This window comes from Apodemus sylvaticus, chromosome 23 (genome assembly GCF_947179515.1).
Source record: "Apodemus sylvaticus chromosome 23, mApoSyl1.1, whole genome shotgun sequence".
NCBI lineage: Eukaryota > Metazoa > Chordata > Mammalia > Rodentia > Muridae > Apodemus > Apodemus sylvaticus.
This window is the reverse complement of record NC_067494.1, coordinates 55,940,404-55,955,643: the sequence shown is the minus strand read 5'-3', so window position 1 is coordinate 55,955,643 and position 15,240 is coordinate 55,940,404. Positions and strand designations below refer to the sequence as shown.

Below are 15,240 nucleotides of genomic sequence, written 5' to 3'. Positions count from 1 at the left end.
ATATGAGTGTGCTGGGAACTCAAAGGGAACCTTTGGAAGAGCAGTCCTCTCAACCACTGAGTCATCTCTAATTCTCAGTAGACTAGTGAGTTTGAATGGGGTGAGTTATAGGAGTGTGGATGAGGAGCTGCTGATAGAAGCCTGAAGGACTGATGACAGCTGCATCACCCAGTGAGGGTGCAAACATGGGGATCGCTGCACAGCTCACAGGCAGCTCACTGTGTGTGGAGGGCAGACTTTCAAGCCACTCACTACCTCCAACAACCAGCTTGTCCTGTCTCCCCTGGTCCAGGCAGCTTGACTGGTGACTACCTCAGAGCTGGTCTGAGCATCTTCTAGAAAGCTCATTTTGTTTTGACAGTGTCAGAGACCTTACTAAGTATATATGCTTGAGGCAGAAGCACAGTAGAGAATTTTGCCAGTTTCTGGGACTTTCTGAAGCAGTTAAGTCATATATTTCTAAGTTTCTGGTGATTCTCTGTGGGATTGAATGTATCGCCTCACATTAGAGCATCCTGTCTCTTTACTTCTCCTTTAACATCCTGTTTTAAGGAGCTTCCTTCAAGTTGGAAGGGGTAATCACAGAGGAAACTAATACACAACAAACTCTTCTGGCCATGACCTCCAGGGACTTTGCACCTTTACAAAGGAGCACTTGCCCATCAGGTGCCTTGCCCTTTATTCACAGGATCTAGGCAATGGAATCAACTTGAATGTCCATCAACTGACACATGTGGAAATGGGAATGTTATACTTATCTACAAAGCCATGCTATTCAGCTATAGATTAAAATGAAAGTGTGGAATCCAGATGTAAATATAGCTCCATGGAAATTAGAATGAGTGCTGCTTCCTGGGCCACAAGTCAAACATCCCATGATTCTCCTCATATGTGGATCTTAGCTTCAAACGTTTGTGTGTTCTAGTAAAATTCCACACAGAAGTCAGAAAGCTAGAAATCCACGGGTAGTGGAGAGATTCAGGAAGAGACAGGAAGAGAGGATGAATATGACAGGTGATATGAAAACAGAGAGCGGGAATGCTGAGTGCATAATGATTCAAATATGCAGTGGAGTGATGGGGGAAGAAGCGACTGCTAAAGCTCAGCTCACATGACAAGTCCTTGAATGAGCTACATGGAAACCTGTCATTTTGCATGCCAAGTAAAAAACATACGGGAATAGGAGAATACATGTGCTATAAAAGAGTGGGGCATTGAATAATGTGCAATACGTGTTTAACTCAAGATGGGGTCAGGAAGAAAGAAGAGTGGGTGGATTAACTAAAAGAATGCTTTATGAAGAAGCCTTATGAAACTCCAGTGTCTAACAAGTAAATAGGAAAAATGATTTTAAAGAGGTTGAGCAGTAGCCGGGCGATGGTGGCGCACACCTGTAATCCCAGCAGTCTGGGAGGCAGAGGCAGAGGCAGGCGGATTTCTGAGTTTGAGGCCAGCCTGGTCTACAGAGTGAGTTCCAGGACAGCCAGAGCTATACAGAGAAACCCTGTCTCGAGAAAAAAAAAAAAAGATGTTGAGCAGTAGTGTCACATATTGGGGGTAATAAATGTAACTCCTGTAGCAGATCTTGGCATCTTCTTAGAAATTCCTGCTCATGGAGGTACCCAAAACAAAACAGGTCATTGCTAGAGCTCTTGCATGGCCACGCTGTGCACATGGTGTTTACTGAAGACAGCAAACAACTTTGGTTACAAGATAAACAGAGAACAATCTTGAACTTAACTAGGAAACTCTCCCAACTGATTAATTTTTGTAGCACTGCAAGGTCTTGTGCAGGCTGCTGGCAGAGAAATGATGTCATGGTCTTACTTACCCCTGGACCATGCATCCTACAGTACCAAAATACTAGCCAAGAAGTATGCACTGGCGTAATACTGGATTTATTGTGAATGGGTGTAACCAACCTCTCTCTTGAATGGATCTGAGGCCTGCTTCATAGAGGAATTCGTACCATAGTAAAACCCAGGCCTTTCAGTTTGTACTCGCACTGTGAAGGACGACTACTCTTACAGTAGGAGGTGGGTAGTGCAGAGACCCATAACTGTTGAGAAAGTACTAAGAATAAGCAACTGTGTAAGACTGGGGCAACTAACATTTCACTGTGGCTAATGAAGGGTTCCAGAGTCTGCATTAGCTCCATGAGGTTCTAATGGCTGTTAATAGCAGCTGTATTATTTAATTTTAGACTGTAGAGCAAATACTTCCTCATCAAAAGAAATTCCTGCATGCCTACAGGGATTTCCTTCCTTCCTTCCTTCCTTCCTTCCTTCCTTCCTTCCTTCCTTCCTTCCTTCCTCTCTCCCTACCTCTCTTTTCTTCTTTCCTTTCCTCCTCTTCCTCTAATTTTCTTTACCTTTTTTTTCCTTTTCTTGAGAGTGGGGTTTCTCTGTTTAACAGGCTAACAGTCTGTCAACAAGGCTAACCTCAAATTCAAATGGATGCAAATTCAAAAAGATCATTAGGATGAAAGGCAGTGTAGGGGAATGCTAGGGTGGTGAGGCAGGAGTGTGGTGGGGGAGCACCCTCACAAAAGCAGAGGGGGGGAGGGGACAGAGAGTTTATGGAGTGGAAACAGGGATAACGTTTGAAATATAAATAAAATAACCAAAAAAGATGAAAACTTAATAATACATGAAACTGAAAAATAAAATGTGAATACAGACTAAAAAAAAGAAGAACAGGACATGAAGATTACATATGGTGTTAACATTTTGTCTAAGCTTCATCCTGCAGTTACCTGGCAACAGCCAGGTATGCCTGACTCACTATCAAGTGGGATGTTTTCCCCTCCTCTCCTGCTCTTGCCCTCCTGCTCTAGCTCTCTCCCCACTCCCTCCCCCATCTCTCTGCAGGAGCTCATGGCTGGCTTCTACACTTTCTCTCTGCCTTTCTCTGCCTCTGCTAGCCTCTCAGCTCCCCTCCCCATGCCCTGAATAAACTCTATTCTATACTATACAGTCATGTGGCTGGTCCCTCAGGGGGAAGGGATGCCACAGCATGGGCCCACTGAGCACCCCCTTCCCTCATACCTGACTCTAAGTCCACCAAACATATCCTCCTTCTCTTTATCTTTTTATAGACACATCATATGGCATACTTTTATACGGTTTCTCAGAAGTATGAACTTTGTGAATCACAGCAAAATTAGAAGTCTCTGACACATATTTAATGACATTATATTTTGTCATTATTATTGTTTTTTGAGATAGGGTATATGTACTTCAGGCTGTCCTGGAACTCACTATTTAGACCAGGATGGCCTCTGATTCACAAAGATCTTGCCGTTACTTCTTGAGTGCTGGGATTGTTGGTATGTACTACCTTGCTTGGAATTATGTATTTTTGGATGTTGAACAAAGGTTTTATTGCACTTTTTCCCAGGGGCTAGAGCTGGCCTAGTAGATAAAACCACTGGCCGCTCTTTCAGGGCATTCAATTCCCAACACACATACACACACAAATACACAAAACACACAGCAGTTCACAACTGTCTTTAACGTAAACATCAGGGGATCTTAGGTTCCCTGAGGTACCAGGCATGCATGTTGTGCATAATAACAAAAACACGTGTGTGAGTGCATGCGCGCACACAGAAGCTTTTGACACAATAGGCAAAATTTTAACAATATTTTATGAGATTTAAAAGTTCATTAAAGGATTTCCCATGTTTTTTATTCTTAGGATTTATAAGCAGAGAGAATACTGGATAAATGCTATGTTACATTATTTACAAAGGTATGTTTTACTCCAGTATGAACTCTCTGATGTCTTCTAAGATGTGAGTCCTGGGTATAGGATTTGTCATATTCCATACATATGTAATGTTTCTCTCCAGTATGAAGTTTCTGATGTGCTCTAAGGTAGGAGAACCTAGTAAAAGATTTGTCACATTCTGTACATCTATAAGGTTTCTCTCCAGTATGAACTCTCTGATGTATTCTAAAATTTGAATTATGAGTAAAGGATTTGTCACATTCCATACATTTGTAATGTTTCTCTCCGGTATGAAGTTTCTGATGTCTTTTGAGATTTGAAATCTGGTTAAATGATATGTCACAGTCTCTGCATTTGTAAGGTTTCTCTCCACTATGAATTTTCTGATGTTCTCTAAGGTGAGAACATCTAGTAAAAGATTTGTCACATTCTGTACATCTATAAGGTCTCTCTCCTGTATGAACTCTCTGATGTGTTCGAAGATGTGAGGCCTGGGTAAAAGATTTGTCACATTCTATACATTTGTAAGGTTTCTCTCCAGTATGAATATTCTGATGTGCTTTTAGAGTTGAACAGCTAGTAAAAGATTTGTTACATTCCTTACAACTGTAAGGTCTCTCTCCAGAATGAACTTTCTGATGTGCTCTAAGATATGAATTACGGGTAAAGGATTTATCACATTCCATACATTTGTAGGGTTTCTTTCCAGTATGAACTGTCTGATGTATTCTAAGAGTTGAGCAGGTAGTAAAAGATTTGCCACATTCCTTACATTCATAAGGTCTCTCTCCAGTATGAACTCTATTATAATGATTTCTAAGATATGCACGCTGGGTAAAGGATTTATCACATTCTCTACATTTGTAAGTTTTCTCTCCAGTATGACTTTTCTCATGTTCTCTGAGAGTGGAACTCTCATAAAAAGATTTGTCACATTCCTTACATCTGTAAGGTCTCTCTCCAGTATGAACACTCTGATGTCGTCTAAGATGTGAACTATGAATAAAAGATTTGTCACATTCCATACATTTGTAAGGTTTCTCTCCAGTGTGAATTTTCTGATGTGTTTTAAGAGTTGTGGTCGTAGTAAAGGATTTGTCACATACCTCACATTTGTAAGGCTTTTCTCCAGTATGGATTCTGTAATGCCTTTTAAGATGTGATAATTCAATAAAGGATTTACCACATTCTTTGCATTTATAATGTATCTCTGGAGAATGGGTTTTCTGATGCCATCTTAATGATGCATAGTGGGTAAAAGATCTGTCACACTCATTGCATTTGTAAGGCTTCTCTCCAGTATGGAGTCTGTAATGTTTTCTGAAGTGTGAAAGCTGATGAAATTCCCTGCCACATTCTGGACAACTACAATGTTCCTCAGAAGTATGGATTTTCTGATGTGTCCTGAAATTGGGATAATGGGCAAAGGATTTGTCACACTCCTTACATTTGTAAGGCTTCTCTCCAGTATGCAATTTCTGATGGCTTTTAAGTGCTGACAACTGAACAAATGCCTTTTCACATTCTCTGCATTTGTAAGGTTTTTCCCCAGTATGACGTCTTTGATGTATTTTAAGATGTGTACACTGGGTAAAGGATTTGTCACAAACATTGCACTTGTAGGGTTTTTCTCTAGTATGAATTCTGTGATGAACAGTGAGGCCATAGGAGGTACTGAAGCATTTCCCACATTTGCCACACTGGTGTGGTTTCTCTTTAGTGTAGACTGTTTGTTGCATTAGACTGTATGCAGAGCTGAAATAGTCATCATATATTTCCAGTCTGTTCTCTTTCTCTGCAGTGTAGAGTCTTTGATCCTGACTAATGTTGGAACACAAAGTTAAATATTTCTCACAGTCCTTAGACTCACAAGGTTCTTCTCCAGTGTGCATGCTTTTATGTCTGTCTTGATTTGCCGAGTCAGCAGAGGCATCCCTGTTGTTACAGCATCTGTTGTTATTAGAGGTTTCTGTACTGTCACTTCTTTTATAAAGTGCACAGTTGGAGGGTTCATGAAGCGTTTCGCCAAGCCTATTACACTGACAGGACTTTTTTTCAGTCTTCACATGGGGATGGACAGTATCACATATGCAGTAGTTCTCTGAAAATGAGTACAATTCAGATTAATTCTATGACTAAACATTTGATAAATGACTGTCTCCCTAAGTTCTCTCTTAAGTCAGACAGCAACTACTTAAACATGTTTCTTTCACTGTAATTTTATGTATTACCACAAACACAGCCTGACAGCCTTTAAGGGTCTGTAATGTATAATAGATATGGCATCTCATGGAAAATGTTTGATCGCTCAAGATGGATCTAATACTTGAGGAGTCAGTAATTACCTTTGGGGTAGAGCTCACTGACTGATCATATTTAAAATACATGTCTCTATTCAGAAACTGATGAAAAAGAGTGTCATTCGATCCAGGTTTACAGTGTTTATGTTCAGTGAAGCATACAGTTCAGAAGACCCAAATCCTTCTAATATTAAAGGCTTACTTAAAAGCATCAAGGGGTTAATCTTATTTCTAAAAATACCACACTAGATTCCTCAAAAATAATGGAAGCAAAGAGAGTATTTTGCCAGCTATCAGAGGCTCTAGAATATAGAACCTAGAGTCTAGATCATTTTAAGTAGGGCTGTCATGGGCAGCTATTGGTTATTTCTTTTCTCCATTGTCTCAGCTCCACACACTGCTGTGTTTCTTAACTTTCCTTATAGGGATGTTCTTAAACTTACACAGTGCACTGTTTCTTGGGATTATCATGCAGAAGGGTTTCTGTGTTTTCTCCAGAGACGAAAATAAAGTATGTAAAAGAAAGCAATTGCAGAATAATGCAACTTCGTGGACTCATATTATACTCATAATTTTGTAAACAATCTGATGTCAGCACAGTCAAGTAAAATTGCATTTTATACTAGTATTAAGTGACCAAAATTCAGGTGAAGTAAGGCACAACATCTTTAACAGTTACAGCAAGCAGGATGCACCTAGGGTCAGGATATTATAATAAGCTAAATGACTGGAATCATTTCAAGTCGAACTGAATGCAGAACAAGTATTTTCCATTCTTGCTTTCTCTCTCACTTGAACGCTCCCTACTTGTTCTGCTCATTCGCTAGCCCACCCTAGTTGTGACTCCTCTCTCCTCTCCACCTTCCAGGGAAAACTCATGTGCGCCAGACAGGTAACCAGGCCTACACTGCATACAATAATCTAAGAGTTTGTGAGGTAGCCCATGACCCATGCTATAATTTTTTTAGAAAGAATACAATGTCTAAGACAGTACTCTCTTCTGCACATAAAGACAACACAAAATAGAAGAAGCCAGGAATGGATTCCCAATTGCTATTTCCTGTCAGAATCGTCACCATATTTAAGGAGAAATTTCAGTTTGCATATTTTAAGGTTTTTTTCCCCACAATTAAAACTATATAATTACAATGATAGACATGGAATTATAAGATATGAAGGCAAATAATGCTGATTGCATTGTGGAAACAAAATAAAGGGTCCATGAGACCTCTAAAGTGCAAAATGGAAAGTAAAACATCAAATATCATGAAAAGTTCTTTTATACTATCCAACTTTCTCTATTCTCATGTTGTTTCCAAAGAGCTTTAACAAAGACTTTTACTACATATAAAGTCAGTACATACAAAAGAGAAGTTGATAGTTCCTAAAGCAAAATGTTCTCACCGACAGAGACCAGGTTTCTGTAATTCTCCAACATCACATCAATGTACAAAGCCCTTTGAGTAGAGTCTAGGCATTCCCACTCCTCCTGAGGGAAGTCCACAGTCACATCCCTGAATGTCAACAGACCCTGAAACAAAAATGTGCAGTGTGATTATGTGATGCTAGGCACTGTGCTTTTCTGGAAATAAGGAGATGTGATCTAGATGAATGAAGACCATTACTTAGTGAGATGAGTTCTAATATAGTCACACTCTATAATGAATCTTCTACCTCTGTGAAAACAGGGTGACACAACAGTCTCAAAAGCATATCCATGAAACAAGACATAATTTGATGATTATCTATCTGTTATGTACACTTTATGTCCCATAGGATCTCAGTGTACATACAATATAATAACTAAAAGGCACAGAGACAATATCCAAATTAACAAAATCAGAAAGGAATAGGGAGACATAACACCAAACACTGAGGAAATTAAAAATATTATTAGGTCTTACTTTAAAACCCTATACTCTACAAAACTTGAAAATCTAAGTGAAATAGATGGTTTTCTAGATAGATATCACTTACTAAAGTTAGATCAAGACCAGGCAAACTGTCTAAATAATCTGATAACCCCTAAGGAAATAGAAGAAGCCATTAATAGCCTCCCATCCAAAGAAAAGTCAGGGCAAGATGGGTTAAGCACAGAATTCTACCAAACTTTCAAAGAGCTAATACCTCAAAATATTATAGAAAATAGAAACTGAAGGAAGATTGCAAGACTCATTCTGAGACCATAGTCACCCTGATACCTAAACCATAGGAAGACTAAAACAACAACAACAAAATAAAAATGGATTTCATATCAATGTCCCTTATGAACACTGATGCAAAAATACCCAGTCAAATACTTGCAAATGGGGTTTAAGAACACATCAAAAACATCATGATCAAGTAGGCTTCATTCCAGGGATGCAGGAATGGTTCAATATACCAAAAAACCATCAATGTAATGCACCATATAAACAAAGTGAAAGAAAAAAAAATCCATATGATCATCCCATTAGATGTTGAAAAGACCTTTGACAAACTCCAATACCTCTTCATTTTAAGTCTTGGAATAACAGGAGGTACAATGAGCATACTTAAACACAATAAAGACAATGTCCAGCAAGCCAAGAGATAACATCAAATTAGATGGAGAGAAACTTAAGTAATTCACTAAAATTGGACAAAGTAAGACTGCCTATTCTCTCCACACCTCTTCAATATAGTACATGAACTTCTAGCTAGAAGAACAAGACAACTAAAGAAGATCAAAGGGATACAAATTGGAATAGAAGTCAAAGTATCATTATTCAAACATGATATGATAGAATACATAAGTGACTCCAAAAACTACCAAAGAACTCCTACAGCTGATAAACACCTTTAGAAAAGTAGATAGACACAAATTTAACTCAAAAACAAAAATCAGTGCCCCTTTCTTATACAAATGATAAATGGGCTAGGAAAGAAATCATGGAAGTGATACTCTTCACAATAGCCACAAATAATATAAATATCTTGGTGTAGCTCTAACCAAGCAAGTAAAAGGCCTATATGACAAGAACTTTAAGTCTCTGAAGAAAGAAATTAAAGAAGATATCAGAAGATGGAAAGATCTCCTATGCTCATGAATCAGTAGTGTTAACAGTGAAAATGGCCAGCTTGCCAAAAGCAATCTACAGATTTAATGTAATTTCCATCAAAGTTATAACATAATACTTTACAGACTTTGAAAAAACAATTTTCAACTTCCAATGGAAACACAAAAAAAAACCCAAGACCGCTAAAGCAATCCTGTACAATAAAGGACCTCTAGAGGTATCACTAACCCTAATTTCAAGTTGTGCTATTAGCAATAGTAAAAAAAAAAAAAAAAACAAAACAAAAAAAAAACAAAAAAAACCAAAAATAAAACAAAAAACCAAATGGTGTTTGTTAGAAACAGATAGTTTGATCAATGGAATCAAAGTGAAGACCTAGAAATAAACACACATACCTATGGACACTTGAATTTTGACAAAGAAGCCAAAACCATACAATGGAAAAAAAAAAAGCCTGTAGAAGAATACAAATAGATCCACATCTATCATACTGCACAAAACTTAAGTCCAAGTGGATTAATGATCTCAACACTTAATCGAATAGAAGATAAAGTGGGAAATAGTCTGGAATTCATTGGTACAGGCAATAATGGCTCGGGCACTAAGATCCACAATTGATAAATAGGACCTTATGAAACTGAAAAGCTTACATAAGGTAAAGGAAAATGTCAATAGGACAAATAGCCTACAGATTGAGAAAAGATCTTCATTAACACTACATCAGACACAAGGCTAATATCCAAAATAAGTAAATAAATTAAGTAGTTAGACACCAACAAACCAATAACCCAATTAAAAACAGGGATACAGAGCTAAACAGAGAATTCTTAACAGCAGAATATCGAATGGCAGAGAAACACTTAAAGAAAAATTCAATATACTGAGTCATCAGGGAAATACAAATGCAAATGACTTTGATATTCCATCCTACACTCATCAGAACGGCTAAGATCAAAAACTCTAGTTACAACTAATACTGGCGAGGATGTGGAGCAAGGCAAACACTCCATTGCTTGTGGGAGAGCACACTTTTACTACCCCTCTAGACATTAATCTGGTGGTTTCTCAGAAAATTGTGACTAGTTCTACCTGAAGATTCAGCTATACGACTCCTGGGCTTATAATCCCAAAGATGTTCTACCCTACCACAAGGATGCATGCTCCACTATGTTCATAGCATCTTTATTCATAACAGCCAGAAACTGGAAAAAACCCATATGCCCCTTACTCAAAGAATGGATAAAGAATGGATCATTTATACCATGGAATACAATTCAGCTATTAAAAACAAGAGCATCATGAATTTTGCATGCGAATAGATGGAACTAAAAAATATCATCCTGAGTGATGTAACTGTGGCCTAGAAGAACATGTTTGGTATTATAGTGGTTTGAATATAAATGACCCATGGAGTGGCACTATTTGGGGGTGTAGCCTTGTTGAAGGGTATCTGTCACTCTGGGGGTGGGTTTTGAGAGCTTCCTTCTAGCTGCCTGAGGATGCCAATCTCCTCCTGTTTGCCTTTGGAACAAGATGTTCAACTCTCAGCTCCTCCTGCACCAAGCCTGCACCGAGCTGTCATGATCCCGACTTGATGAAAATGGGCTGAACATCTGAATCTGTAAGCCAGACCCAGCTAAATGTTTTTATAAGAGTTGCCTTGGTCATGGTGTCTGATTACAGCAACAGAACCCTAACTAAGACAGGTATATACTCATATATATGTGGATATCAGCCATAAAGTACAGGCTACATTCCATAGACTCAAAGAAGCTGAACAAGAAGGAAGACCCAAGCAAGGATGCTTGATTCTCACTTAGAAGAGGGAATAAAACAGTCATAGGAGGCAGCTGGAGGGAATTAACTGTGTGGAGGTGGGATGGGAAGGGAATGGGGGAGGGTCAGGAACAGGTGTGGAGAGAAACAGGAGAGAGGGCCAGAGGACAGGAAGAATGAATGGAAATTGGTGACTGGCTAGGATGGTGGTGGGGGCATCTATAAAATGTGACAGAGAACTGATATGGGGGAGCCTCCCAGGAGTCTATGGGGGTGACTTCAGCTGAGACTCCAAGCAATAGAGATATGGAACCTGAATTGGTTACTTTCTCTATCTAGGCAGCAACCCCAGTGGAGTTCTTAATGCACCCACAAAACTGTAGATACAAAATGTGTCCTGTCTACAAGAAATTCAAGGACAAAGATGGAACAGGAAATGTCCAACCAATAACTGGCCCAATTTGAGACCCATCCCATGGCCAAGCACTAATCCTGGACACTATTAATGATATTCTGTTGTGCTTGTAGACATTTACATACATGTCCTCTGAGAGGCTCCACCCATCAGCTGACTGAAACAAATGCAGAAACTCACAGCCAAACATTGGACGGAGATTGGGAAGAGTTGAGAGAAGGGCTAAGGGGCCCTTAAGAGAATAGGAACTCTATAGGAAGACAAATAGATCAACTAACCTGAACCCTTGGGGGCTCTCAGAAACCGAGCCACCAACCAAAGAGCATACACAGGCCCATGCACATGTGTAGCAGATGTGCAGCTCAGTCTTCACGTGAGTCCTCGAACAATTGGCGCAGGGGCTGTCTATAAATCTGTTGCCTGCATGTAAATCCCATTCCCCTAACTGGGCTGCCTTTTCTGGCCTCGGTGGGAATTGATGGGACTAGCCCTGCAGAGACCTGATGTACCAGGGTGGGGGGGAACCCAGGGAGCCTTTTACCCTCTCAGAAGAGAAGGGGAAGGGGGATGGAGGGAGGGACTATGTGATGGGGGAAACAGGAGAGGGGAAGCAGCAATTGGGATCAAAAGGTAATAAATAAATAAGCTAATGGAAAAATAGAATACTATTCAGCTAATGAAAAAATGTAATAAGAAGTTGTGGGAAAATGTCTAGCCTTAAAATGTGCAATATTAAGTGAGGTTATATAACCACATTTTCTCCTCAGAGGAATATTCATATTCATATCAAATGAATAATTTAGCCAATAATACATCTATATGGAAGCAATGTACATGTGAGCACAGTTTAATACGGAGGAGAAAATGAAAAGTTAAACGTGAGGGGATGAGGTAGAACTGAGTGCAGGTAATGAAATGCAGTTATGAAAGATATATATTAAGGTGACTGCATTTTTAGTTCTAATTCTGTCACTGGTTCTGGGGGCTTTGGTAGATAAATTCATTAAAACATATTGTATATTGCAACTATTAAATGAGTGTCTCTAGAGTTTTAGTTCTCAACGACTAATATAACAAGACATAATTTCATTCAGTTCTATACACTTTCAGTCTGGTTAGTTTCAGTGTTTGATTTTGTGTGTGTTTCCAACATGTTTTATAATCAAGTTAAAGCAAATTATCAGGAGAAAGTTAAAGGTTTGCAATGTTTGAAGATATATTTCTAAGAAAAAAGTGGACATGACCACTGACCTGGGACATGTTTACTGGAGAATCAGCCATTTCTTTTTGTTTTTCTTCTTTGAATTTCTCTTTAAGGTACAATAAATCGCCAGCTTGTGACCCTTTCATATAAAAGGTCAAAAAAGAAAAGCAAAAATTAATACTTAAAGCTATTAAAGAACAGTTTCAAACTACATAAAAAGACCCAAGTGACAAAATACTACCTGGTGTTCAATCAGCAATCCCAAATCCAGAAGCGCATGGAATGACATTTAAAACTTAGAAATCACCATAAGAACATAAGAAATAATACACTGCATGTGAAGAATAGATAAATATAGGAAAACTGGAAAGTGATCATTTATGGGCAAGAAAGGAAAATACTTAACTAACACAGGGAAGGAATAAGAATATCACCAATATTCCAAACAGCAACAACATAAAAAACAAAAGCATTGGGAATAAAAACCCCATAAACACAAAATGTGCCCACTGTGGATATCAATATGGAGATTCCTCAATTAAATAAGCAAATCCTCATGTTAAATAAGTATAGCACATGACACAGTAATTCCATTCCTTGGCATATGTTCTCAACACTCAAATTCTACTCCAGAGACACATGCTTACTCATGGTCATTGGTGGGATATTCACAACAGCTATGACATGCAAACAACCTAAATGTCCTTATCTGAGGAATGAAAACGGAAAATGAGGTTAAATATGCACTATGGAATATTATGGAAATGTAAAGAAAATTGAAATCAAGAGATTTGTAGGTAAATGGATAGAACTAGAAAAGATGATTCTGAACGCAGTGGCCCAGACGCAGAAAGACAGACATTGCATGTTCTCTCTCACAGGAAGTTCCTATCTCCAACCTGGAGTAACTGCAGTCACCAGAAAGGAAAGAGAGACCTCGGTGGGGTGTTAGGGAATAACAGAGAGGGGAGTAACAGAGAAAAGTGATTTGAAGGGAGAAATTGAAAAAACATGACAGGGATATAATTATGGAAAAGACAGGACATAAACATAGAAGAAATAGGGTAAAATAACTGTAAGCTTGTCAAGAAAGTCATCAGGAATCATATTACCAAATCCATCCACCAAAAAGGCCTATATAATAATATAATCAATAAAAAAGCACATGGATTGAACAGACAATGCTCAGCAGGTGCTGGAAGGGCCAATGTGCACATATTAAAAAGCTCTAAGTGTAGGTTATGGGATAATGTAAATTTAATATACAGAGGTCCCCATTCTCCCTACACACTATCCACATTCAAATTCCTAAACAATAAATGCATTTCTTTCAGTAATTTCTTGAAATGTAAATAGGTAATATTTCCTATGCTAAACAGATTACAGCATTCAAAGAAAGAAAAACGAGAGCAGAGATTAAAACATATTTTCTACAAAAAATTTATTTCATATCTAATAATACAAAATACTGAGAAAGCAGTAATCTTTTTATAAATGACATGAATATGACCTGCAGTAAAGATGAGATGATCATAATTATGCTAGTGAACGAAAAATCAAGACAAAAGAATTAAAATACAAAGTAAAGAGTATTAGCAAATGATAAAATGCTCCTAGATACAAAATCCTTGATCATCACAAGTATGTGTTATGAAACCCAGAATGCAGACAGTCCGAACCCACCAGCAGGAGTCTAACAGTACCTAAGGGGTAGTGAGGGTTAAAGAAAGGGAAGGCAGAAAGACAATACAGAGGCAAGAGATTGATTCTGGAGGACTGTTCGTGAATACTGAGGCAGCCCCGAGTTTATTTTGCATAACCTTTTTATGCCCCACAGTGCCATGGGAAGCAAAACCACAAGCTAGGAGAAACAATTGCTGACATCTACACAGTATTTCTCTTCCCATCTAGAGGCCTCCTTCCACCAACGACCATAGAATTGTTCATTCCCTTGCCTTGAGCCTGAGGTGAATCTTCTCCTAAATTTCCAGGCCATAGCAGACCAGGAAATCTGACAGCAGACCCTGACCCACCTTGACAGAAAACAGGAGACTACATAAAATGTGAAAAGTAGCTCAGTGCCTCATGCGCGTCTCACAAGAAAGAACACAACATAGAAGGACGTTTGTCTTCTCTAAGACTCCAAGCAATTCTTATTAAAGTCCTATTTTCATATTTTACAGAAAGTAATCCTGGAAGTACCAGAGAGCAGCACAGAGCTGGAAAGCACAAGGATCACACCTAGAGGTGATCTCACAGTACATTACAATCACAGCAATGGAAACCACTTGGAATTGTCATGACAACAGACAATAGGCGATATCCCTGGGAAGATGGGATAGACAGAGTTTACCTATCTGCAAATATAGTTTCTGATTTTCACCAAAACTCTGTTGGCATTATTTTTAGGAATGGAGGAATTAACACTAAAAGGTAGAGAATATCAGGTCTGGAGAGGTGACTCAATGGTTAAGAGCACTGTCTGCTCTTCCAGGGGTCCTGAGTTCAATTCCTAGCAACCACATGGTAGTTCACAGCGATCTGCAGTGGTTTCTGATGCCCTCTTCTGGTGTGTCTGAAGACAGTGATAGTGTAGTCATATAACATAAAATAAATAAATCTTAAAAAATAAAAGAAAATGTGCTAAAATACCAAATTCTCCAAAAATAATTAAACATTACATATACAAGTATTAATTTTCATCATTTTATAATATATTAAAATCACTGAAATAAAAGCCACCTAACATTGGTATGTAGACATCAGTGACGTGCA

General features: G+C 38.6%; 1 protein-coding gene across 4 annotated transcripts in view; it reads right to left on the bottom strand.

Moving 5' to 3' along the window:
• Positions 1-3,668: 3,668 nt before the first annotated feature.
• Positions 3,669-15,240, bottom strand: part of LOC127674115 (zinc finger protein 54-like) — a 77,909-nt gene continuing 66,337 nt past the window's right edge. For 3 of the 4 annotated variants that reach the window (XM_052169980.1, XM_052169978.1, XM_052169979.1), the window contains 3 exons: positions 12,513-12,604; positions 7,437-7,563; positions 3,669-5,833 (listed from right to left, as the gene is read on the bottom strand). In XM_052169980.1, coding sequence (XP_052025940.1) covers positions 3,732-5,833; positions 7,437-7,563; positions 12,513-12,542 — 2,259 coding nt within the window. In that variant the 5' untranslated portion in view covers positions 12,543-12,604 and the 3' untranslated portion in view covers positions 3,669-3,731. The remainder of the gene's footprint in view (positions 5,834-7,436; positions 7,564-12,512; positions 12,605-15,240) is intronic. The other variant, XM_052169981.1, reaches the window with a different exon arrangement.